The sequence below is a fragment of the Lonchura striata genome, chromosome 1 (genome assembly GCF_046129695.1).
Source record: "Lonchura striata isolate bLonStr1 chromosome 1, bLonStr1.mat, whole genome shotgun sequence".
In the NCBI taxonomy this organism is placed as follows: Eukaryota; Metazoa; Chordata; class Aves; order Passeriformes; family Estrildidae; genus Lonchura; species Lonchura striata.
Genome location: NC_134603.1, coordinates 22,236,765 through 22,263,796, shown reverse-complemented (window position 1 = coordinate 22,263,796; position 27,032 = coordinate 22,236,765). Strand labels below are relative to the sequence as shown.

General features: G+C 35.8%; 1 protein-coding gene across 4 annotated transcripts in view; it reads left to right on the top strand.

Annotated features, from left to right (window-relative positions):
* VPS13B (vacuolar protein sorting 13 homolog B) overlaps positions 1–27,032 on the top strand; it is a 434,787-nt gene that overhangs the window by 76,456 nt on the left and 331,299 nt on the right. For all 4 annotated transcript variants that reach the window (XM_021529420.2, XM_021529422.2, XM_021529419.2 and 1 more), the window contains exons 14-17: positions 401–570; positions 3,105–3,299; positions 4,821–4,945; positions 24,254–24,438. In XM_021529420.2, the coding sequence (XP_021385095.2) occupies positions 401–570; positions 3,105–3,299; positions 4,821–4,945; positions 24,254–24,438 (675 nt within the window). The remainder of the gene's footprint in view (positions 1–400; positions 571–3,104; positions 3,300–4,820; positions 4,946–24,253; positions 24,439–27,032) is intronic.

The following is a 27,032-nucleotide window of genomic DNA, read 5'->3' as shown; positions in this document are numbered from 1 at the left end:
ACAATATCACCATCAGTGTTGGATGTACTTCTGAGATAATTTCAGATACTTTGAAAGTAATTTGTTTTGATCACAAGCCTCATATTGAGTAAGAATAGCTTACTTAATTTTCTGCTCTAGCTTAATTTTGGAGTCTTAGAGAAGAAGGTATTCCTACTGGTATTTATTAGTTCGAAATAATAGTTATATAGGATGAAAATGCATGGAAATAAGTTATGGTAGACTGTTAAGATGAGTTTCTTAGAGCAACACAGATTTCAAGTAAGGAAAATCAGTTAGTATTGCATTTAGCGTTAGGTAGAAGCAGTGTGAAATAACATTATTAACTATGAAGAGGCAGGGGGTAACATGAGCTGTAGGGCACATTTAATGAAACATATGTAATCTTCATTTATTGTAGATATTATGGATGGAAGTAGAACTATGCCAAGCTCAGAAGAAGTAACATCACTGGAGGAATACATTCCCACTAGACTTACAACGTTCACTGTTCTTAAGTGTACAATTATAATCCCTGTGGCAGAATTCAATTTACTAGACCACTTGTTGCCCATAATCATGGGTGAGAAGGTATGTATGCACAGATAATGATCCAGTTCTTTATATCAGCATGTGCTGTTTGATATAAATTTTCTTATTGGCCCATTATTCCACATGCTGGATGTATCACTGATGTATTCTGGATTAGTTTGATGCCTATGACCTTAACCTCAGATACCTAAAATGAGCAGCATCTGACTAGTTAGACTTGGAAACTGAAGGTGTTATGTATGGATAGGAAAATACTTATGAATAAAAAAGATTTTAAAGCATCAAGCAAATGAAAAAGCAGTAGCTTTGATCTTTTGATCACGAGAGTACCTATTCTGCAGGTCTTCATAATCTTGGTCAAGTATGAAGTCTTATAAAGTCTTTTAATACCGTGGCTCAGTAGAGATGACATAGATTTTAATAGCCAGCTCTGTGTGTGCCAGTTCTAGACAGGATGTCAGCAGGACTTGGGCATTTAACTGCTGAATGACTAGCTCAGAGAGACAGAAATTTCCTGATAGCCTTAATTTGTTTTATCTTTTGGTTATGTGTGGAATAATGCCAACAAAAGACTATTATACTGGTTTTATTCTTATAGGTCTCCATCTTCAATGTGCAAAGTTGAGATACTGTAAGGGTAAATCTGTGGCTTGTAGTGAAGACTTGCAATAGATTTTATCTCTTGTGCCAGAGGCAGGAAGGTGTATGGATAAGGGAGGGAGTGGGAAGTAAAGCAGAGAGGTTTTTTCCTTTTTAGCACTTTTTAATGCATTGCACTGAGTAGTGCAGTGGGTTGTGGAGCTTTCCACCTTATGGGCATGGGCAGACGGTATTTTTATAATGGGAGAACAGTCCTGTGTTTGCTGTAGGTTTGAGGTAAAAAAACGAATTCCATTGAATTTTTGGTTGATGTAGTCATTACTTGGAGTCTCAATTTACATTTCTTGAATGAAGCCAAGTGTATTTAAAATAATGATTTTGAATTTTATATTGAAAATCATATATACATCAACTTATTATCCTATTTTGATGCATATTGAACAAATTCTTTAGATTTGTAGTGTAATTTGAATTGAAGGATGTTTGGAGGTGTTCTCCAGGAGTTCAGCATCCTATCCAAAGCAGGAGTCAGTTGCTCTAGGAGTTGTTCTGTCAAGTGCTGAATAAGCACCTCCTCTGTCTTGCTCTTCTCTGTACCCTCCCAGTAGGTTGCAGTAGACAGGAGTAGGATTCTTCTCTGGCCTTCTCCAGACTGAAAGCCTTCAGTTGTCTCTGTTTCTCCTAAAACAGAGCTCATGTGCTCCATCCCCACAGTCACTTTGTTTAGCAAACTTACTTTGCTAAGCCCAGGTCCAACCTGTGCTGGGGTGCAGTACTCCATTTTAATGGATACTATGAAAAATTGACTTGGATGTCTAAAATTGTGGTATTTATTTTGTATGGAATGGCATCTTCTTTTGCTGAGATAGCTGGCATGACTGAACACGTAAAAGATGACAGTTTAAAGACTAGATCAGCATGAGATAAGTATTATGGTGATAGTGCTTTGGAGTGATAAAAAGATAAACAAAGATTTTATGACTTTGCATATTCTTGTACTGGGTTGACCTCAGCCAGCTGCCAGATGCTTACCCAGCTGTTCTCACTCCGCCTCCTCAAAAGAGCAGTGGGGGAGAGAATGGGATGGGTCAGGGTAGAGGGGGAGATTGCTTACCAGTTACCAGTATGAGCAAAACAAACTTGACTTGGGGCAATTAATTTCACTTACTGCTAGGAATCCAAACAACTTATATCCCCTATGCCCTTTTTTCCCTCAGACTCAATTTCACTCCTTCATTCCCTGACTCTTCTATCTCACACCCCTTAACAGAGGGGGAAGGATAATGGAAGATGGGTGTCAGTCTGTAACAGCTGAGCTCTTCATTCCCTCATTCTCCCACTGTTCTGCCTTAGTACAAGTCCTTCAGGCAGTTTGCAGTCCTTGAGGGAGAATCTGCTCCAGTATGGGCTCTTCTCAAGGCTGCAGTGCCTCTCAGGGCATATCCACCTGCTCCAGCATGGGCTGCAGTATTGTCTCTTTTGTGGGCTGCAAGAGAAGCTCTGCTTTGGTGTCTGGAGCACCGCTGCTCCTTCTCTGACCTTCTTTTTCATGTTGCTGTTTCTCACTTATTCTCAGAGTCTTTGCAGCCTGTGTGGTGTTTTTGCCCATTCTGAAATCTGCTTGCACAGAGGTGCCCTTAGCTTGGCTGAGGAGCTCAGCTGAGCCCTGTGGTGGGGCTGTCACAGCACTGGTGAACCTGGCCCAGGAGAGCCCCTGGTGTCCCTTCACAGAAGCTGCCCCTGTACCACCAGCACCTGGACACCTGCACCTAAGACAGTTCTAGATAAAAAGTTGATTATTTTAAACATCAAAGAAAATATTTTGGAAAGATTTGAGGATTTGTAGTATAATGCTGTGGTATCTATAAATAGTTTATTTCATGTAGATTTTCTTGCATGTTTAGGTAAGAACATAGCAATATGATAAATAATACATCTAAATTATTACATACTTTTTTTCCTCCCTGCCCTAGAACTTAAGTGGGCTGTTAAATGCTGCAAGTTTCCAGCCCCTGCGGCCATTACCTTCCATCCGAATTTTGGTGGACAAGGTTAACCTGGAGCACTCAGTGCCAATGTACGCTGAGCAGCTGGTGCACGTGGTCAGCAGCCTCGGCCAGCCGTCCGACAACCTGCTTCATTACTGCTACTCACACTGCTATCTGAAGGTGAGTGAGGGCTTGAGATGTGTGCTGAGAAGATCATGCATGTTTAGTTAATCCAAAGTGCTAGCAGGTTTCCTATAAGGATGTTTCAGCTAATCTGAAAGGCCATAGAGTAAACACATTTGACAGAATGTTGTTGTTTGGGATTGCTGCTTCTGACTTGAGCCAAGTGTTTTGTAATATGCTCTGCACACTTCATAGGAGGAAAATGCAAACTGAAGCCCCAAGGTCCTTGTGACAAGATAGAGTTAAAATGATGGAGAAAGAAACCTTTTTCCTCATCTGAGATAATGCTCCTATGGTTTGTAGATTGCTGTAAAATTACAAATTTGATGGGAAGTTAGGAGGAAAAAACATCACTACTAGTAGTATTGATAGAGCAAAACCATCACAGTGAAGATATGCAATCAAAAACTATTACCAAACAATTTAATTGTTTTTTGTTATAAGAGGACAGATCTCTGAGTGTTCACAATTAAAGATGCATTATGTGAGAGGAGCTCTTATTGTGAGGTTGGGGGAAGCTTACGATATTGCTGTTTTGAGATGGTTCAGTTGCCATCTGCTCTGTGGAGTTTTAAAGCAGGCCTTTCCAGCCTTTTAGTGTGTGCTTCGGAAGTTTGAAACCTTTAGGGTGCTACTAAAATATAAATATCTAATACTACTACTGTTAATTTTAATCAATTTCGCAGTTATCTATTCACTTCCATGCTGATATTTCAGAAGAATTTAATTATTTAAATCTTTATTATCTGCAAACAAGAAATTGTATTTCAGGATTGCATGGCAAGCTTTCAGTTTTCTGGGTGATATGTTTACCCTCTGTCACATTTAAAGTGATTGGAATTGCAGTACTACAAGTCATCTGTATGTTTTTCAGTTTGAGAGGATTTTTTTCTCTCCAGAAAACATTTTAGTAGCAAAATTTGGACATCAGCTTTGAGTTTTAAAGGGTTTATTTACTAGCTTTAATAATGGCTGGATTGCACTGTTCCTCTGACTAGTGATACAGCATGTTAAAAGACAACTTTACAGCATATATGTTTGCCATATTGAATGGGGAAAAATCATAAAGGATTCCTGTGATGACTCTTTCTGTAGCCAGGCTCTTATTAAGAAAAAAAGCTTTGAAGGGAAGCTTCTAATTTCCTTAAATACCACTCTTTCATACCAGTGTTGTAGTTACTCAAGGTAATTTTACTTTGTATGTAATATGCAAGTTTAAAGGATATAGACAAAAGTATTTGAGTTGAAAAATTGTAATTCAGTATTCTTCTAAATACAGCAGACCATAGTTAACAGTTTTTGAGTGAAGAAAATATTTTTACATGTGTTTTTAGGGCATTATTTGAAGTAGATTTTTGTAGCTATATATATGTTTGGGGAAAAGGAATTATCTAAAAATAATACACAATTTATTTAATATTTAGTAAGTATATTTATAAATATGTTCTAAAATATCTTGAAAGTAAAGTATTCTAATCATGTGATATTATACCATTTGACCAACTGAATTGGTTCCAGATATTTGGTTTTCAAGCAGCACTGACTTCTTTGGACAATAAAGGATTATACTGCATTCCTGTTCCAGTTATCCCCTCATTCAGTACTGCTGTTTATGGCAAGCTGATCAAGTTCCCCAAATATTGGTGAGTATTAAGCTTGTAAGCACATGTTTAAGTCATGTGCACAATTACTTTTAAATTTTTAATGAGGGATTTGAAAATGACAAGCTTTACATATATCCCTAAACTTCTCTGTCTTCTCTCATATTTTGCTGTTACTTATGTTATCATTCATAGGTTTCGTTGTAAGGATAGCTGTCAATAAACATTTTAGACCCTAGTTTGGCTGAGAGACCTGGAGCTAATGACACCAAGGTCACTGTTTCAATCCCAGTATGGGCCAGTCACTTCAGATAATGATCCTTGTGGGTCCCTTCCAATTCTGCATATTCTGTGATATAGATGTGCTGTACTAAGTGGCTTTCTTCTAGACCTTGTAGGTTTCTGGAACCAGTTGCCATTCTTTCTTGAGCTGATAAAAAAGTTGGTTACATACTTGATGTTTTAACTGAATAGGTCAGCTTTTTCTTTTTTAAATTCAACCAAATAAAAAGCAACAAACTGGGGGGGGGGGGGGGGGGGGGGGGGTAAAACCCCCAAGCATCCCAAATCCAAAATGTTTCTACTACACTTTTATTTGTTTCCTTTTACAGCTGGAAGTGTTTCAACATTGTGATGAGGTATTAAACTGTTTTTAGTAGTTCAGATCTTAAATATTTTTCTTCTGAAGACAGTTCTGTACTTTATTATGAAATGTGCTCTGTAATTTTTTAGCCTTAAATGCAATGGAAATTCAGTATTTAAATTTATCTCTACAGTTCAATTTTGTCATCATAAATGTCAGTATGTAATAGTTTATATTGACAGGTTGCATTTACAAAAACTATTTTCAGGAAAATCCATTTTGACAATATTTTGGACAAGATATTGATTTTCTTTATCCCTCATTTTGAGTAGTAGCTGTCTGTAATACTGCTTTATGACTAAATCCATGCAAAAAAATTTATATAAAATGACAAGACAAAAAAAAAGCATGTTAATGGTTAAATATTTTGGCTTCAAGCATTCTGTTGAATAGCTAATTTGTAGGATATATTTGTTTGTGAAACCTTAATGGATTATACAAAAAAAGTCTATTTCTATAATTGTTCTTAGTGTCATGTAAAGAATTTACTAATTTTTCTTTCACAAGCTGTGATACTATATTAAATGTAAATGGGTTTTAGCATTATCAGCACACCACCAGGTGGTAGCAGCCTAGCTTTGTCATAATGTTATGACTTTGTCATAATTTCTAGCAATAGTTTACAAAAGTATTAATGACTTTGAATTAGTTGCTGTTGTGTTGTATCATTTGGCTAAAAAAAAAAAAAAAGTTTTCAGGATGCCCTATAATCAGCACTGATCAGAGCAGTTCAGGACTTTACAACTGACAGCCTTTCCTTATGTTATCTGACATTTAACACTAAGCTCTGATTAGTAATCTGGTTAGGTTAAAACTGCATGAATGAATCAGTGTTGAATGGTAAACTTAAATTTCTTCACTATATTCTAAACCCCATATTTAGTTGCGCAAAATCAAAAAAATTATTTTAAGGATGAGTTTTTAAATAAATCTGTCATCTGACAGGTTAGTGCTATTCAAGTGCTGCCGCTTTCTCATGAGTGTGTTCATGCTCTTCTGCATGTGTTCGTGCTTGCTGTGCTCCATCTCACGCTTGCATTCTTGTGCTTGTCCTTGTGCACTGTTTCACACTTGCCTTCATCCTGTCTCATGTTCCTGGTCTTGCCTTTACAGTCTCTCTCTCGTGCATTCTTGGATTCTCTTGTGTAATCTGCCTCTCTCACATTCTTTGCCTCTCTCTTTTAAAAATGCATTGTGTTACCATGCATGCCCAGCTGGAAGGAGCTGTAGTTTTGGGGAGTGGAGGCAGTGGTATGGTCCTGCCTTGAAACAGCAAGCCATCTATTGGCATTTATTAGAAGATACTGTGAGACCAACACTTACCGTGGTCCTGTTAGTGTGTTTTGATGGTTTTCTCACCTTTTTCCTGTGATATCTTTCTATGGCTTATTTATTTCTTAATGAAATAAAAAAACTTTATAAAATGAACTTAGTCCAGCCATTTATCTAAACTAAGCAACACCAATTTGTGAGTAATAAAGTAAAAAAACCAAATGAATACAGCAGCAGCCTGGTTAAATGAAGTGTAGTTTGAAGTGAGTAAAACTCCAGATGAAACACATCAAATAGCACTTCAGCTAAATCGAAATCAGCATGAGGACTGAAAGCTTCATTGAAGTCATGCAGTGAGTGAGAATTAGTCTGGTAGGATAACCTGGTAATGTCATTAAACTTAAATTCAGTCCTCCCTCCCAAATTATACCACCTGCTTTATTTGGATTTGTGGATTTCACATTCCAGAGTTTCTTAAAGTGCACACATCTGATGCTACATGTGTTCTTCTATTTCTTCGTAGAAAATACATACCACAGACCATACCTTTTAAAAACAAAGACATTTTATGAACTGTTATGGAATCCCTTAGGTAGTATGTTTTGAGTTAACAGTGAAAATCTCAGCTTTATTTCAGACATAAATCAGTACAATAAGTTTCTTTTCTACTTTCAATACAATAATCTAAAAATTACTGTTATATACAGTGTATAAAATACTGTAGTAATATTAATTTTTTAAAACTAGTTGATAAACATTGGCAGGATGTTTTAACAGATAAAATTTCAGCAACGTCAGTCCAGTAAATTCCAGTAAATGACCATGAACAGTCATAAAATACTGTTTACCTAATAAATTGATGTCTCTTTTAATTTCAGTTAGTGCACTTTCTTTGTATAAAAGAAATGTGCTCAAAGTCACTAGTTAACTAAGTCTTGGACATCTTTTAAGTTGGATAGCTAATCTGTTTTCATTGGAAAGTACAAACCATCTGGTCTTTTGTTTTTGTCAAGTGTAACAAGATGCAAAATACAATGTTCATGTCAATATTTTACAACTGCTTTATGTAGTGTTGCATGCCAGATTGTAAAGCAGCTTTCAGAGCTTTCAGGAGGATGTCTAAAACCAACTGAGAATTAGCAGAATATGGTTAAAAGCCTAGAGTGAATGACAAGAATGTTTATTGCCAAACAGAAATCTTGACAGGAATTAGCTGATTTTCTTTTACTCTTCTGGCTTCAATGTCTGTGGTAACAGATGAGGTAATCTGGTGTGAGGCACTTCAGTGTTATAACCTTCTATCACTTCTAACATACCACTTCACTGTACTTCTGAGGAATGCTAAATTAACAGCACAGAATATGGATTTGTAATAGCCTTGGTTTAATTGTTCTGGTATCTGATTGACAGTGATGTGTCCTCTCTATATTTTGAGCTAGATATCAGTCTAGTTATATGTGTTATTTTATTGCTTTTCTTAAACTGTCTTCTCTAAACAAGTGTTCCAGACTCATGTTCTTGTTTTTCTTTAGCAGGTCTGTAGGAAGTTTTTCACTTGCTGTCTCTACCTGTGACAGATTTTCAGACTCTCAGCTCTGGTAGAATGAAGTTATAAATGAGGGTGACTTCATTATCCCAGATTCCTTTCTGTTCAGCTTCTTGGTCCTGTAGTCTGCTTTCAAGAGATGTGTTTTCTTGATGGTGTGTCCCCTCTTTATTATTTGGATACCAGAGCAATAGCTGCTATTTGCTGCTTTCAAGGAAGCACCAGTACAGAGTTGACTAATAGCTAGTCATGTTAAGTTTGAGTGTGTGAATTAACCTTTTATAAAGAGGTTGAGGACCTGCTGGGTAAATTATTATCTAGGACTTCGTGGTCTGCACTTGAATAATTAGAAACTATAGAGCATTTTGTTGATTATTCTTGAGTTTTTACTCTGTCAGAACAAAAATCTTGAATAGAAACTTGCAAATTAGTTCTCAGTAATTCTTAGTAAACAAAGAACAGTCTTTGAGATGCTTAATAGATAAAGTTTCTGCAAAGATTCTTTCTTTTGAGCTGTTCTCTGGAGACTGTCTTAAGAAATAAATTTCAGCTTAAATACATGCAGTGTGCTAATCTCCATCAAGATTCACCTTTCTGATGAAGAAGGATTTTTGGTAACAGGAGATTTGATTTGTGTTGGCACTGTAGTTTAATTTCTTCAGTGTTTTTATTGAAGTGTTAATTATTATTGACAAAAGCTGACGGAAGTTTAAAATTTGCTTTGCTGTTAAATGCAGTCATATGTATCATATGCTGGGCACCTCAACTGTCCAGAGATCTGTCACTTGTTTCACTCGTGAAAGCTGTGAATTACAGACCTAACATAGTGATTTTATTAATGTGTTCACTTACAGTTCTGAAAGATCACTTAAGAAATTCAGACGCAGTGCTTTACCCATGGAATGAATATGTGTATTTTCTGTAGGCTCTTTTTATGAACTCTCAAGAACATTTAAATAGCATAACTGTGCTTAATATTTCAACAGAGATTTAAGTGTAAAGGTAAACATTTACTGTGTCCTTAGAATCTGCTACATTTAGAGTAGATTGGCAAATCAGGTTATAACTGCCTTTTGGCTAAATATTAGGCAAAGATTTTGAGAAAGGTACTTTGTCGCTAACCTGAACATCAGCATTTTGCTTTCTTACATTACTTCCTTGCTTTTATTTTGATTTTTTCCACGGTGTAATTGTTGCTTTGTACACACAATTTAGTTTCTATTTTATTTTCTAGCTTTAATATTAACATTACCAAACCTGAGGACTCTAACTCCCTCATTACTACTGCAGAGGTTTCTGCTCTAACTTTCGTTATTGTAAAATTGTTTGTATTTTTATATAGCTTTGCTTCCTTTTTCTTCCATCATGTGTCCCTTGCAGGACAAACGTCCATCTCTTAACCAAAGTATGTACCTGGTATGCCATGCAGTTGTATTCTTATTCAGAATAATAACACAACTGTATTATAATATAGAATAATTTCTTAGAATCATTACACAGTTGAGTAAGGTCATAATAGGTTCTAGCCAGGATGTGCACCTACTCGTGTCTTGTAAATACCTGCATCTCGTAAATACCGTGTGCATTTAATGGTATCCCCATGAATTGACAAGGGTGAGAGCAATTCATGTTGATCTGCAAGTAGAGTGGGAGAGGAAAATCTGGCTTCTTACACAGTAAGAAGCTATGTAGCAAGGAAATTAGGTTCTACTGACATGGCCTTTCTCAACAAGGTACTACTGTCATGACAGTAGGAGATCTTCAGGATTTGCTGCTCAGCAAAGAGAGGATTAAAAGTGTATAAAGGAAGAAGAGGTTAACTGTCTGTTTTTGCTACTTTTTTGAATGAAACATCTTTGCAGGACATGTTCAGTGGAGTAATATATTTAGGGCTAGAAATCATAGTAGATTTGCGAGCTTGAGAGTCACAAGATTTAGCTGTCATGACATTCCGTAAAGTTGTGCTAGTAGGCGTCAATCAGATCCTACTGGCAGGTAACACAGAGCCAACTATCCACAAACTGTGAATTAGATCATAAATCTAGGAAGTTTCCCCATAAATTGACACTTAGGTTTTGATTTTGGCAGCCCGTTTTATTGGCTAGTCACAGTAGATCAAGAGCAACGTCAATTTAGATTGGGTGTGGATTTCATTTCACATGGGCTGTTGAGGGGCATGCTCATTTCTTGGGTCAGAAGCAGAAACAGGTTGAAAACACATGAAACTCGTTTTGTAGCATTCAGTTGTGACTATTAGTTATGTCAGTAATTGAATTTTACTGCCAGGTGAAAATTTGGGATAGTCTTCAAAACAGAAAAGATCTGGGGTTGAATGCCTGAACATTCAGATGCATTCAGTGTATGGAGCAGGGGAATTTCAGCCACTTCAGCATTGTTGCAGTTAGATCTGGCACATTTTAAAACCTATTTGAACTATTGAGATATGCCAGTGATAGGGGCGGTGCACAAGCAGCAAACAAGAGTCATTTTCTTGGGTTCGCAGGGGTGGTTGTGTAGTAGTGCCTCACATGAGAACAGTCAGAACAGCACAGTAAGGAATGTGCTGGTTTGCTTCAGTATTGGCCACTTCTCTGCTATTGCCTAGAAAATGCATCAAATAACACAATACTAAATAAAAAAAATATTAGTAGCTGATTTTGATAGGACATTATGTGAACAGTGACTGACAGTTTGAGAAGTTTGATTTACTGTGCATCTTAGTGTTTGAGAAGTAAGTATGCCAGTATAGTATAGCATATTGTGAACACTGATAGCATATTGTGAACACTGATGTAGGGTGATATAACAGCTTTAACACAAGTACTTTTTGTTGATTTAACATATCTTGCTTTATAAAAGTTCAAGGGGGTCATGCTTATGGATAAGGATGAAGATGCTTAACGAACTTAAGTGGAGCATTTCTAATCTGCAGTGATATGAACATCTTAAGTTTCAGTAAGAATGTTTTGGGACACTTTTCAACTGCACTGTTCTGGAAGGAGCTGTTGATTACCAAGAAAAGCATTTGGAACAGGAGGGGGTTTGCATTCTGAGTACATAACTTGCAGCTTGATTAGTGTAACAACAAATTAATTTCAGTTGTAAACCTCAAGTTTAACTTTTTTTAAAATCAAGTCCAGATCAAATGTTACTGTTTCTTCAGCAGATGTGGCAGGCAGCATTCAGCAAATCTGTTGAAAGTGCACTTATAATCAATGTAAATTGAAAGCAGTTGTATTGTTCAGTATTGTCCATGAGGAAAAAATTCAGCAGAGTTGACACTAAAGGGTAGTCACCGGGAGTGTTTCCAGTGTAGTTATTTAGACTAATTAATTGTCAAATCTCTTCAGTGAAAGTAAATTAAGCTTAGTAACTAATATCTGTCCAGGGAAAGTGATTGCACATGGTGAATAGTTAATCCTGGTTTTCTAAGTGCTGACATTACTTCTACAGTTTACATAGAAACAGTTGTTTACTGTTTCTAACTGTTGCCATCAGGATTTGCTGGCATTTGTACTAGAAACAAGCAAATGGTATTTCAAAATGTGAAGGATTTTCAGGGTTGAAGCTGCATTTTGATTAGAGACCAGTGAAAGGTATTAAAAACCCAGTCTTAAAGGTGAAATGCTGTTGTATAGCATAGAATCCCTGTTATATATTTCTTTTGCACTGGATGTATTTAGAATTTTTTTTTTTCCTCTTGGTGGTACCACTATCTGTATAAAAGGACTTGTTAGGATTTTCAGTGACATTCTTTGCTATGAGGCTTTACCCATGTAGAATCTGGCTAGAAAGATTCACTGGTGGCAATTCTTCACACAAAGTTTGCCCTTTGTTTCTACCGATTTTTTCTGCAGTTTGGTGCCTTTTTTTTTCCTGCCTCTGAATGAATCTGTGAATTTTGAAGAGAAGTAGAGTTTCTTTGCTGGCATCTCTGCTGGTAAATGACTAGAAGCCCAGCTGTGACTGTGAGGCTTGGTGTTTTCTTGTGTCTCAGTTCATATACACATGTCTACCTGTGTCTTTCCTTTCCACACCCAAAAGGCAGGAAAAAATAAAATTAGATCTAAGAAGGACGTATATTGAGGCTTCAGAGCGAGGGCAGCTTCTGAGGTGCTCGGTCCCTTTGGCATTGTTGGAGAAAGTGCCAGCCTGAGGCCCTGGCCTGAGGCTGGTGCAGAGCGAGTGCAGTCAGTGCACTCGTGCAGGGTCAGCAGTACGGGGGGCACACACCATTACTGGAGCCAGCACTCAGCCTCCATAGCCGGCCAACAGACATGCTTGAAACTTGCACCCTGAAACTGATTGTGGTGTTGTTCTGCGAGCCAGCCAGCCCCAATCAAATGTTGGTTATTACACAGAATTCTGTGTAATAACCAACTGTATTTTAGTGTTGCAGTTGCTCTCTTACCTTTCACCTTTTTGTTTGCCTCTTCTTTTTAAGGTAAAGGTGTGGTTGTTGATAGGATTCAAAGCACTGTTTTAAGAATTTGTAGTCATTAAATACAATGACTTGGAAAGAAAAAGACCTTTCATTCATTAGGACTTAGAATAATTCTGCAGAGAACTATATTGGATTATTCACCTTGTGTACCAAATAATACACCTTCACCAAAGCCGTGTGTTTACTTCTTGAATAAACTGTATGCCTATCAGTTAAACTATATAGAATTGCTGATTTTGTTTATCTTTTTATGTTTATCATCATTATGCTCATGCAACATAGTCATGTTGCTGGCCAAACATACCATAACTCTTTTTGATTCTACAGATCTTCAGTCTCAAGTGATAGGCATCACTTCCACCTGAAGTAAGGTACCAGAAACCAGAGTTAAATTATGCACCTACTCTTACAAGCAGATGAATGTGACTTTTAGTTGAAGCTGATACACATGATAAATGGTGACTGCACACATTTTATTAACACATAAACTGTATTTATCTTGACTCAAATAACCCAAATATAAAGGCTCATATGGATGTTCAGCTGTCCATAATACCTTAGCATCTTTACTGCATCTGTCTTCATCTCTAGGTGGAAGAAACATACCATCCTGTGTCCAGGATAATTTGTTTGCTGTGTTTTCCTCTTGCTTGTTCCCTCTGTCACCCAGAGGTGTTTTCTCTTTTTCATAGAAATAGTCCTTTTCATTGATCAGGATCTTTTTGGTTCTGAGTGTTTGTTTCCTTACCCACAAACAGTATGCATTCTCAGCATTTTTCCTCAATCACTTCTTAGTTGTTTATATGTTTGTATTTTTATTGCTATTTATTTAGCAATGCCTTTTAAAAGAAGTTAAAGTAACCCATCAGGTGTACATACTGAGGAACAGCACTGAATGAGTATTGAGGTGTTGAATGCATATAAACATTTGGATCTCCATTTAGGCCTGTATGTTTGGTAAAATTTGTCTGTTTTTTATTATGCTTTAATCTTCTAAAGGACACCAGCTCCTGCTTTCTGAACTAGATTTTTTAGCATGGTGTGTTTTAGATAGGAATGTTAGAGGGCCATTTGAACAAACAACAAAAAGAGAACACGTAAAGGCAAGCTCAGGTGGCATAAGAAGCTCTTAAATAGTAAAATATGAGAATAAGACCTGTTCATTGGATTTGGAAATCATTATACCTGTTGTAAATACTTCTGGCATCAATGTAAAAATGGAAAGGATTGGTAGTTCAGACACCAGTACAAAAATTGTGGATTTATTTTTCAATTGATCAGATTTTTTTTCTTACTATAATGTGTGTGTTTTTTAAACAAAAGCCATTATGATTCTTTTCTTTGCTGATGTTTAACGAGTGTTTTCTTTGAGTTTAATGGCTGATTCTAAAATGAGCAATTGAATAAAAGGAAATACTAGGTAAACACAATTAGAATATTTATTTGATAATGAAGAAATACCTAGGGATAATGAGAGAATTAAGAACTTGACTTTCATATTTTAAATGAGCATATGGAAATGGGACTTCTGTAATGTCACTGACTTAGTCTGTTGCTCTGAAAGTATTTGTATGTCTTTGATTTTGCATACATATTTATTGGATTTGGCTGTGCATATATCTGTAATACAAGAAAATACCTTTTTGATGTGTTTTACGGACAATATCTTAATTATGTGTGTGATAATTTTGATGGTCTTGAAGACTCACTAGGGTTTGTACAGTTTTTAATTAATTAATTAAATAGATGTTACAAGACACAGTGAAGAGATCAAAACTAAATGCAGGAAAACTATATTCATAGAATCTGCTTCAAAGCTTTTATCATTTTTGAGGAATGAATGGTGTAAATTAATGGCAGAGTCAATGCTTAAAGAAGGTAAATTTAGATTTAACAATAATTGTAGTCTTTGAAGTATAAAGTATTATGCATTTACTGAGATTTAATGTTTTGCTTTAAATAGCTTTTGATAGCCTTTAAAATTCTTTTGAGGTTGATACTTAATGAGGCCACAAAATAATAATTTTCAAGTCTTTGTACTCTTTCTGCAGTTATGCAGTGTGTACATGTGAACCATTAGCACGCCTTGTCCATTCATGTCTGTGCTGTTGAAGACACCCTTGATCCATCCTTTGCTATATTAAAGGCTTTTCTGGTAATAAGAAAAACAAAATGGACTTCCCTGTTTCCAGAAACTTCTTTTTAATAATGTACCTTCTCTCTTAAAGGAGAGTGGAATTGGCTTTTGACGTACTGTAAGGGACAGAGGTGAATCCTTTTATTTAGCAGTGAGGTTGGATTTAAAGGATCGCTTTTCCAACCCCAACCGTTGTGATTTATCTTTCTGGATTTGACAGAATTCAGATACAGAAGTACAGCTTCTTTTGTTTTTGTTCCTGACCTCTCCATTTAGTGCAATAATTTTGTTCAAGTATTAGTTTTGTTTTGCTAATGCAGACATGCACCTTCTTACTGCTCTGACTAGCTATAAAAAAATTGCCAGAATTTCAAGTAACCTTTTTTCTCTCAGTGCAAATATGTCCTTTTGTCTACTAAAATATTTTATCTATTTATGAAAGAAAATAAACAGCATGTGAAAGTTTTTAGCAGAAGAAATTCACAGAAGCCCCCAAATCATAACCCACTTACCTTTTTGGACAAATTTTTTTTACTGAGATTAGTTGTTACTGTTTACTTAAAGCTGGGGCTGTGTTCAGCTCTTAAATCTTCAGCAAGGAATTTGAAACTGTGTTAGTTCCCAAGAAGACCTTTGAACTGTGTTTGTCAGTGCAGTTTTCCTCACTGAGCACCAGCATGTTTGAGCCCTTCTGGCTCCCTGTTTTACCTGCTAATGGCAACCAAATGGTTCTGTGTGGCAGATTTAGAGGATTGATTTAATGGCTGTTTCTGCTGCTTCTGGGGTTGTGTGAAGGGGGAAGGAGGAGAGGGAAAGGGAGAGGATGGGGTTACTTCCCTAGACAGTAAAGCAGGCTGCACTGTGGGAAGCCAGTTCCCCAAGCCCTGAACCACCCCGGTAGCTCCTGAGATTGGATACACTCTAGTATCCAAAGCAATGGTACTGGATTTATAAAAGCTATAAAAAAGAGTAATGTTGCTTTGTTTTAGTAAACACAGATCCTTGTGGGTTGGAGGTTTATAGCCACTAGCAACTTTTACCTGATCACCTCTGTGGTTTTGGTCATCTGCAGCTGTTTAGTTACAGTATTTGCAAGTTTCAGCTGTTTCCTTCTTGTTCCCCACCCACAACTAACATCTACCTACAAGATAAATGATAATGATGGATGGCTTTTAGTTGGACATTGCTGCTTTTTCTTGTAGGATCTCTTTCTCAGGAAAAGATACAAGGCTCAATTAAAAAGTAGGTGTAAAAGTTCTCTGCTTTTCAAATGATTGATTCCCTTTGCACTACCTTCGTTATGCCAGTGCTTCCCTATTGAATGTCCCAGCTTCTTTCCAGACTTGCTGCTGGCTTGTTTTTGTTGGTAATGCATTTTGATTTTTGGCCACTGTAATGAATATTGGTTTTTCTCATGGTCTTTGTATTTGAATCTTGTGGCATTGTAATACAGCTGTCATATCCCTTGCCTTGTTTTCACTAACACCCACCATCAACAACTGGAGGATTCCTAGATACAAGTAAAAAAGTTAGACCTTCTTGCAGAGGTAAAGAAAGACTGGATGTTTAAAATGTAAGTAATTTTAAAAAGTCCTGAATTCACATTGAGGCCATTCTGTGATGAAAGTTTATTTTTTTCACATTTTTTCAGATCTCTACCCTATGCCTTGTGGAGTTTCTGAAGATGCAGTTCTTTAAAGATGTAACTTTATATATGGTTTAATATATATGGTTTACACGCATCCAAACCTTAAATGCATAAAGAAGACTGAGGTCTGATTGTTGTCTCCTCAAGAGATTACAAGCAGGGAACTTGTAATTTTCTTCTTTTATATATTAAAATATATATCATATCACTTTGATTATTTCTGGAGTTACTAACTAGTGCCTAGAAAAAGAGTTTTTTGTAAAGAAAGAAATATTAATTAGTGACTGGTGTCAACTTGTAGTTTGGTGGCAGTTCAGATCCATAGCATCTGTCCCATTGATGAGTCAGTAAGCTGAATTTGATCTAAACATCCTAAATATGTTTCTCTAATGCAGCTGCCAGGTCTTAAGATGTTCCTGTATTACAGTTTCAACAGCCACCTTAGTTTATCTTGTGTCTAAAAATAATACTGAAAGCCCCAAATACCTTGTTGGTCTAAAAAATTTTTTGCTTCATATCTATTGCATTTTGAGGCATATATGCAAGGACCAAGCTAGACGTGAATACAGACTGCTTTCATTCCTGCTTTCTGAACCATTTAACCTGCAGGTGAAAAGACTAATCAGATGCTTTATGATGCTCAAATCATGTTGAGGGAAATTAAAACTTTGCTACCTTCACATTCAGGTGTTTTTTCTTGCACACTTTCTTCTCTTGCTGTCTCATAGCACAGGTCCCTGTTTCTCACTTCTTGCTGCGTCACAAACCAACATTATTATTTGCACATAGCAATCACAGTTTTTAATCTAATGGTCATAACTTTAATGACCAGATGGGACAAAATTAATTAAAATTATTTTAAAAACAACCCAAGTTTAACACTTCTAACATGTCCAGAGATGTATATTCTTTGCTTAAAAGGGATTTTTTTCAAGTTTTTTTCCTTTTAGATATTTTTTTATTTCATTATTTTTGTTCTTGTAATATGCATTCATTTTTTGCTGTGCTGTACAAAGCTGAATTTTATTGTTCCATTAAAATGCACACTGTACTGAGAATTGAGAATGGATAGCCTCTATTCATTTTCTAAGCCATATTAAATTTTATACTCTGCCTATGTTGTTTTGTTTTCACAATTGTTTCAAAGAAATCTGTGGGGATTTTTTTGATGCTTGCATGTGGATGAAAATGTTGAAAGATATTTTAATCACTAACAACTTGTATGTCAGAATTGATGTTTAAAAATGTATACAGAAGTCCATTAAAAAATGATGGCATTTTTCTCTTCTAATCCCATATCCAAAATTTTCAGAAGTTAATGTTTTGATTTACTGAAAAAAGAAAAAAGAATTAGTGAACATTGAAGTTCATTGTTCTCTTGCTTGTAATAAATTGTATGATTAACAGTGTTTCCTACAATTAAGAGGCCAAGGCAGCTGCAGCTCCTGAAAATTCCCCTATGTCAGAGATGATGTAAGATACTAGGCAGCCTTTAGTGAAGTCTGTAGAAGAGCAGAAGTTTAAGACATCAGTCTTGGAGGTGGTTTTGGAATGAAGTGTTCTAAAGCAAGTTTAATTGTTTGGGGTTTTTTTTTTGATAATAACTAACTTGGTCCTCTACCATGAATAACTGTATGTTGCTCTTTGAAGACTGAAGATCATATTAGTATATGTGGACATGGGATATGTTTGTGGTTTTTTTTTTGTGATTAGCAGTGACTTCATTTTGGCATTTCAAACAGTAATGCTTCCATTTCCCTTCCTACATGCTTCCTTTAGAGGTTTGATATTTGTTATTAAGGAGCTAGACATGGTTTCCTTTACAATAATAATAATAGTTACTTAAATGTTAAGAAAAAGGATAAATTTTTTCATCTTTTAAAATTAGATATCAAACATTAGATAAGTAGAAATATAGATTTGTTGTAGGTATATAGATAAAGCTGTTGCTCATGTCCTATAAAACCAGCATGCACTTTCTGGTTGCCTAAGAGGAAAGGTGTGCAAATGCTGACTGAAATTATGTGGGCATTTAAATGACATTCAGGTTCTTCTAAGGCACAATTGCTAGGTTCTAGTAGCAGGTTACTGGTTTTTTATTTTGGAAAAAATGAACTAATCGTGTTTTACTGTACAGGATATGAGTAATAACAAAAATCAAATTTTTTCAAACATTTTGCAGGTTCCAGCTTTGCAGTTGGGGACTCTGTATAAACCTCTGGACCCAGCTGTTCACCACTATATTCTTTCAATCACTTTGAGGTGTTGATTTTACAAGAATGAGTTGCTGTTCCTAAAGTCTACACACTGAAAATATTTCATAACGGGCCTGTGAACTTACATGGATTGGCTGTATTCATGCCTATGCATGCTGTATAATAAGGACCAATTCATGTTTTTGTTCAAAAACAGCAAAGAAAATTATTTTCTTTAATGGTACGCCAGATTTATTAAAATATTTCAGCAAGTCTGTATTACAGTTTGTCAGCAAACTGGCTACAACCAAAGAGTATTTAAAAATCATTTAATTAGGACAGATTCATTTTCACTCCATGCCACTACACAGCAAGACTTGCTTGTTCATATTTCTTTAAATTTGTTCTGGAACTTGTCCAAGTTCAGCTTTAATGAGTAGCCTATCCTGCTAGTTAGGATTTATTTTCCCCTAGAGAAGAGTGTTTGAATTGGTAGTTTTTTAACCTGTTCAGTTAAATGAACATATGTTCAGAACTGCATCTTAACTCTTGAGTGTAAAGACTTGAGAAATAATTATTCCTATTGTTGTTACAGTTCCAAAATGCAGTTTAAGTAGTGTTTTTAGACCCAAAATATGTGCCACAACTTTTTTAATAAGGTGAAGAATTTTGATATGAAGTTGCTTAATGCAAATTCAATGATACAGTATAGAACCACAGATCTGATTTGGTTTACTGAAAAAAATTACTTGTACTTGTATTTTCACTTATTACCTGAATATATCTCTTGGGTCATGAAACTTGGTTCAGTATAGCTCAATACCTTATTAATGATGTATTTTCCATATTAACAGGTGCAGGTTGGTGGCAGACTTACATTTTGAGATCTTTTAAATGCATTATTTGTGTTTCAAGACTATTATAATAAATCCTGAATTATAATTGTACTTTCATCACTAGACGGGTCTAGATAAAATTTCCTTTAAGGAACATTTGCTACACACATGGTACAATGCTTCCCCCGCCTTGTGTTTTTTTTTTTTTTTTTCCTATAAAAAAAGATTTATTTTCAACTTCCCATTCCTCCAAACGTTTCTGAAAAGGACCAGAAGACTTTATTCCTATGGGATTGTTAAAGTACAGTACATGTAGAATTTGCATATTGTTAAAAAAAAATCATATGCTGTTACTACTCCTAAGGGACAATTTTATGTGAAACTTTTAAGTTTTGAATGTAGCATAGGTCAGTACAGTAGCTGTAATATGTATTAGTTGAATAGTTGGACTTTTAAAGCAAAATCTTTTGCACTGCTATATTGTATGCTGTGATTGTCACAGCTCTTCAGATTCCCTCTGAAATGCATTAATTTGCTAATAAAAATGTGTTTAGATGGACTTACTGTCGAGTTGTGTTCATTCTGAAGTTTGCTGAAAAATGTTTTCTGCCTTCTTGGTTCCTTCTCAATTTTACATGAGGAAACCCATCTTTTGAAATATTTAAACACTTTGTTCTGAAATACTTAGATTTAATCCAGCAAAATAGTATTCAGAAATAAGGGGGGAAATAGAGAAAACACAGTGTGAAAGGATAACAAAAGGAAAAAATACCAGAAAGGAAAAATGTAACAGTGCACTTTCATACTGAGATAAATAATAAAGGATTACAGTATGTGGCTTAAAAAACAGAGGAATACCAGGAAACAATCTGATGTCGCTATACATTATATTTTTTTCAGGTAATGCATGCAAACTAGCTATGCATTTCCTAAAATCCAGTTTCCATATCCAATTCTGTGTAAAAGAAATGGGTTATGCTGTATAATATTAAAATTTAAAAGAAATAAATTATTGTGTGTACCATTCTGTTTCAGAGGAATGGAAGTTTTTTTTTTTGCCTTTTATACTCCTTTACTCCTGCACACTTGTTTTGCTTAAATTGATAGATTACAGAGCTTGTATTTGAACTCTAGGAAATTTTAGGAAAACAAGTTCAAATTCTAACTTGGGATGAGCATCAGAAAAGATTTCAGAATTGTAATCTCCACCTGTGCTTTTCATGGTACCCAGGGCTTTTCTTTGAGTGGCTACGGACATAGGTCTGTACATTTGCACAGAGCATTTCTTGTGTATCTGAGGAGCTGGAATGGGACACATGTTTTATGTAATTGTATCCACAAGACAATTGATCATGTGTCCTCTTGTGCATTTGTGTGGTAGAAATGATCAGAATATGTTCCAGGCTCTTTATTCCTTTTGGGTGTCTGAGTCAAAGTGGTTTTCTTTACTGGTGGTATTTTGTCTTGATTTGTTTTTGTAAACCAGGCAGCATCTGTCTCTATTTGCCTGACTTAATACTGGTATTATTTTCAGTTTTTGTTTAATCTCTCCTTAAAGTAATTCTAATTTGCAGACTAGGTAATTTTCTGATGTTTAGAAAAATGCTTTTTTTAAATTGATTTTTTTACACCAGCTAAATTCAAATGGATACATTCTTTTCTATGATTTGTACTTTTTGTGAGAAGAACATTTTCAGGGAAGGTTTGCAGTGTGTTTAACCTTCAGACTGAAAGAGGTAGAGCTTCAGGAGTTTTGTACAGATATTTCTTACCCTTTTGGTTTCCTACTGTGCTGCAGTTGGTAGAAGTGAGCCTGGAATGGGGTCTGGTCATGTACTCTAGAAAGGTGTGTACTTGGCTGTCAGCAGATGAGGTGGGTGGGAGATGCAGAGTTCCCCCAAACAGGTCATATGTAACTTCTTTGTTCTAGCTTGCTGTTTGGTGTTTGTGATTCCTATTAAAACAAACAAAATAAAAAAAAAAAGCAAAAAACAACCAAACAAGGCTTAATGCAAGATCTGTTCTTCAAAGGCCTCTAAGAAGTTTTGATTTTTGTAGCAGCAAAGGCTGTACCTAAAGGTGGATTCAGACTTCAAAGACGGATGGATTTATTCAAGCAGGAGACCGCTCTTTTTGCAGGGGTGTTGTGGAGCATGGTGTGTGTTCATATGAAAGAAATTTCTACTACCAAAAACAAGCCTGAGTTCTTCCATATAAACATGAAATGTTTTTCCTTCATCCGTGGTTTTTTCTGCAAATGGCATTTGAAGCTGGCAGCATAATTGTGTCATTAGCTTCAAATGAGTTGCAAATCAGAGGCAGTCTTGTTTCTGGTTTCCTCCCCCTTCTCAGCATTTTTGAGACAGGTAATCCTGATTCCAAGCTTTATGAGGTTGGAAAACCTCATTCTAAAGAATACTGATTACTATTACAGAAGGTTACAACATCTGTTTTTGTTTGTTCTTTGTCCTTCATCTGTATTTACATCCATTTCTGAAAACCTTTCATGAGTGCCTTACATAGGAATCACTTTTTCTTTTTATTTTCATATTAAAATAGTGAAGAGCAATGGTTATTGTGGATGGGCTTTATATGACACTTTGATATGTGCTGTAGACATCCACAGCTGAGAAGTATTTAATGTCCCTTTATAAGCAGTGGGCAGAAACAGTGACCTGCAGAGACATTAAATTTGTAATTCTCAGGTCTTGAATGAATGGATCTGCTATGTCTACAAGTGCATTTGTCTTTTGATTTACCCTGAAAGGTTCTAGACCACAGTGTTAGGTGTGGGTATTTGTTTTTACTGTAGGTATCTAACACTGAGCTTAATTCCTCTTGGTCCAGAGAAGATGAAGCTGTTTCCTGGAATTGACAAGGAAATAAAGGAAGGAGCTCTGTTTAGGAGTTGAGGCGAATGCTTGTATGGCCAAGTCTAAATTCAAATGGATGCCATTATGTTTAGCTGTACCACTGTTTAAACACAGTGGTTGAGAGATGTCTTCAGATGTTCAGAATGCTTATTTCCAAATCGTGCTTCATAAGTCACATCTGTAGCTTGTGGGCCAAAAGTGTTAGCAGCAGAATACTTTATTACTCTGCTGCTTCATCTAGAGCATAGTGATCCTGGGTCTGAGAAGTGATGTAGTATTTTTCTCTTTACAGTTGTCTTGAAGGCCCACTCTCACAATCCGATGCAGAATATTCAAGAAGTCTACTCCTTATTGCCAAAATTTGGTGTCATTTCATGCTGCTGAAGGTTTTAGAATTCAAGCATCATAAATAAATGTCCTACTTCTTAATTCATGGAGCCTTTAGGTCATACAGCTGCTAGCATTTTCTTTTGGGCCTAGACAGGAGATGTAGTGTATTATGGCTGCTTCTGAGAGTTCCTTGGAAAGTTTTGATTTTGCTGATCTGAAGAGTCATTGAATGTCTGCATGTCTTTACACTTTCAATCCCTGTGCATTTTGGTAAAGCATGCTTTTTTTCAGGGCCAGTGGATTTTGTGTGCAGTTTCAGCAGTTTTGCCTCATTTGAGGCTCTGATTCCCGTTGGAACATTTACCTACTATTTATTTTTAAGGGGCTTTAAACAGACAAATTTTCTGTCCCTAAAGTTTTCTAACAGAGGAGATGCTCCAGAATGAGAATGAGCTAATACGTGGATCAGTAATTATAATGCATGGAATCATAGAATGGTTAAGATTTGTTGTAACCTTAAAGATAATCTAGTTCCAGCCCTCCTGCCATGTAGGAGGTTACAGAAAATAATGCTAAATAGCAGAAAAAGTGCATTTCAGTGCTAGAGTAGGAGATGATTAGGGCAAGAATGATAATTTTAAAAACATGATACAGGAAAAGGCTCCAAACTGAGAGGGCTAAAGACCCTTTATAGTTTTTGTTGAATGTAGCAAATCAGTCTGTTGCTTGATTTCAGGTGATAGTGTGTAAATTAGGAAGAAAAATAAGTTACTGACTGCTATAGTTTTTGTAATGCATTCTTGTAGATAGTGGATTGTATTGTCACAGAGGAATTTATTTCCCAGAAGTATGTCCTTTGCCTTATCAAATGCCTGACTCCTCCTGTTGCTCCTCCCCAATTAAAAGATAAGGCATTGAAAAATAGTAGAATCACTTACTGAGCTCTCTTAGCAAAATACAGAATGTGGGCTTGTTTGTATTTTGATATATGAATATTGTCTATATGTTTTTTGGATCACTAGCCATATGTCATTTATTGATGCACTGTAAGTTTTGTAAATCAAAAAATCTGGAACATTCAGTTTTTGAACAGGTGTTTTTAGTATCTGCATAATTTTGAGTAGCTCTTGATGGGAGCACATGGAATTGCTTTTATCTAATATTTTCAAATCAAGGGATAATTAGATAAAAATATATGGGTTTTTTCTGTCATGTTCTGGAGGGAGATACAAAGTTCATTCATGTAAGAATTCCTGGTTAGGTTTCATTTCAGAGTAAGTAGAATCAGCTCCAATCTAAGAAATCTAATAGGCACACAACTCTAACCTTACAAACTAACTGCTTACACTCTAATATTCTGTGTCTAAGTTTTAAAATAGTTATGTGCCAAAGTAATGTTTTTCCTTTTTTCTTTTATTTTAAACAGGACCAAGCGAGCTCATGTCCCACTAACAGAATGCATTTTTGAGCTCCCTAATTTGACAGTTCAAGCAACTAGAGCTCAAACTCTTCTGCTTCAAACTATTTATCAGAGCTGGTGTCATCCTGTTGGAAATGTCAGTTCAGTGGTGGTAAATGAGGCTTTGCTGAATGAGGTTTTCCAAACTTCAGGTAAATGTATGATGCTTTTGGTTAAGTATTTACTCTGCTACAGAGCATTTCTAAAACTTCCATACAGCTATATCATTTAAATCCAGGTTTTTACTTATAGTAGCTAACATACAGAATGTTTTTGTGTGTATATGGGTATTTATAGCTTATATTAAAAATACAGGATGTAAGCTAAGCCACCCAGCTTCACTCCTTGGCACCAGTTTCTGGATGCATTTAATTTTCCCATACAGGATAATTTTTCCATGCTTCCCTCATCTTAAACATCCACTTTTGCTGCCTTATATGGCACAATGTTGTTACTTTAGGATCATTCAGAGGTGAAACTGGATTATTAAGGGCTTTATTAATCAATGGCATACATTGAATTATTTAGAAAGGCTGCAGATGTTTCTCATTATTTCATAAATAAATGTTACTTAACTGTTGTGAAAATGCTGAAGATATGCAAGTGTTGGTGATGATTACATAAATAATGAAAATTGTTATCTGTCATCCTTTTGTAAAACACCCATAGATTTTGGGAACAACTTAAGGATTTTGACCAGTTTACAGAGGGAAACCAGAGTTTTCAAGTAATTCAGAAAATTATATTTTTTCTTTTCATTTCTATGCAGGCTAGAATAACTTAGAGCTGTTATTGTTTACTTGTTGTAAATAAACCCATAACAAGAACAACAGATATTCTGGAATATCCAGCATTGCCAATCTTGGAGAATGTGTTAACAGAATGATTTAGGTGCAGAAAACCATTATTTGAAGCAGAGTGGTGGATTAGACCCCTGGAAGTCTTTCAGTCCTGCATTTCTTGATCCTTTTTGTTCTTCTTTTTCACTCCTCATGTTTATTGAAGTTAAATTTGTGTTGATCTAATGTTACAAAAGAACTGTTGTATTTTTGTGCAACCCTTAGTATAAGTGTTTCAAGTGCTTAGATTTTCCTTCTTTCATGAATGTAACTTTTGTCTTTATTCCTTCAATCTCTGTGGGTGATCTAAGAATGAGATTGTGATATTTCATTTTGGAGTCCTGATACTTGTAAAGGTAGCAGGTTTACGATCCACACCATGGAGAAATCTGAAAATACAGTTGTTTGATTGCTTCAGATGCTCTTAGGGTTTGCACAGTTTCAAACTAACTTGTTATATTATTTACCATGTTTCAGTCCATCAATGCAGTGAGACAACTCTGCTGACAGTGTCTGTGCAGAATAGAAATCTGGAGCACACATTTTAAGTACTTCAAATAAAGTAAATGGACAATATAATGCAGTTATTTTGATCTTTTCTTGTTCATGGCTTAACGCTTCACCTGGTAAATTTTACACTTCTGTAGTTGTGCTTGGCATTAACTAGGCTGAAGGCAGCTTTGTGTTCAAGGCTATGAAATTATTGCTGTCAATCCTTTTGTCTGAATTTTTGGCTTGGTTGATTCTGTAAGCCTCCTACCATTTATTTGAATATGGTTGTGCAAAATTTAATATCATGCCTTGCTGAAAGTCATCCTTGTAATTAGGGTCTTCCACCTCCTTTAACAGTAACATGTATGTGCGTAAACCTCTAAAAAATACTTGACTTTATTTGCACAGGGAAGTTGAAATTTCAGCCTTGGTCATTTTTCTTTCTTTCTTTTTTCTTTTTTTTTTTTTTTTAATGAAGTAACTGAGGGTAATGCAGTCAGTAAGGAACTTGTCAGTAAACAAGGCACATCTGTTAAACACTTACTTACATTCAACTTAGTTTCTCCAACATAAAATAAAAGCTGCTGAATGTTTCTTGGGAGTCCTTGTTTTGAGTTCCTGCCTGCCACTGCATGCCCCCATGCTCCTTTAGGCTGGTGCAGAATGACCATACATGGCTCATGTGTTGGGCCTGGCAGTAGCCTGGCCAGGTATTTGGGCCCCCCCTCCTGCCACTGTGTCTCTTAGAATCTTTGTGAGTGAACACATGAGCTTTTCTTGTGTAACCTAAACTCTCAAGGAAAGATTGACTTTTTCCCCATGTTTTCCATCTGAGCACAACTGGTTTTTGGCTATGCATAGAAGTAATACTTTAAGAAAATAGATTTCTGTCTTCATGGTGTTGTGGATTCATATTTTTTTGATTAATTTACTACAAGTAACAAAAGTGTAAACACTTGTTTTTAAATTGCTATTTACTGCCCTTCCTTTTCTTTTTCTGATTATATTTATATTGAATTTTAGTGTTCTTGCAGAAAAAAACAACAATATACTTAAAGATTCCCTTTCCTTCACTTTATCCTACTTTTCAGGGAATCTTTTTCTTGAAATGAATTGCTTACATTCTGCCGTTTTAAAGAATCGCAAACTATGTGCTTCATGAATACAGCGGCCCAAATTTTCTTCTGTGTTTACATTTTCAAACTTCTAAAAGCCACCTTTCTAACTAATTAGAAATATAGCAGGACAAACAGCTTTGTCTCTGTCCAGATTTTTTTGTTTTTAAAAGTAAATAAAAAAGCCCTCCCTATACATGACATTATTCTGAAAAGAAGGAAAGGGCTTTATGTATTTTATCTTCTGTTTGTAGTGGTCTGCTGTTATCCTAAGGTTTCCAGAAAATCTGACTGCTATAA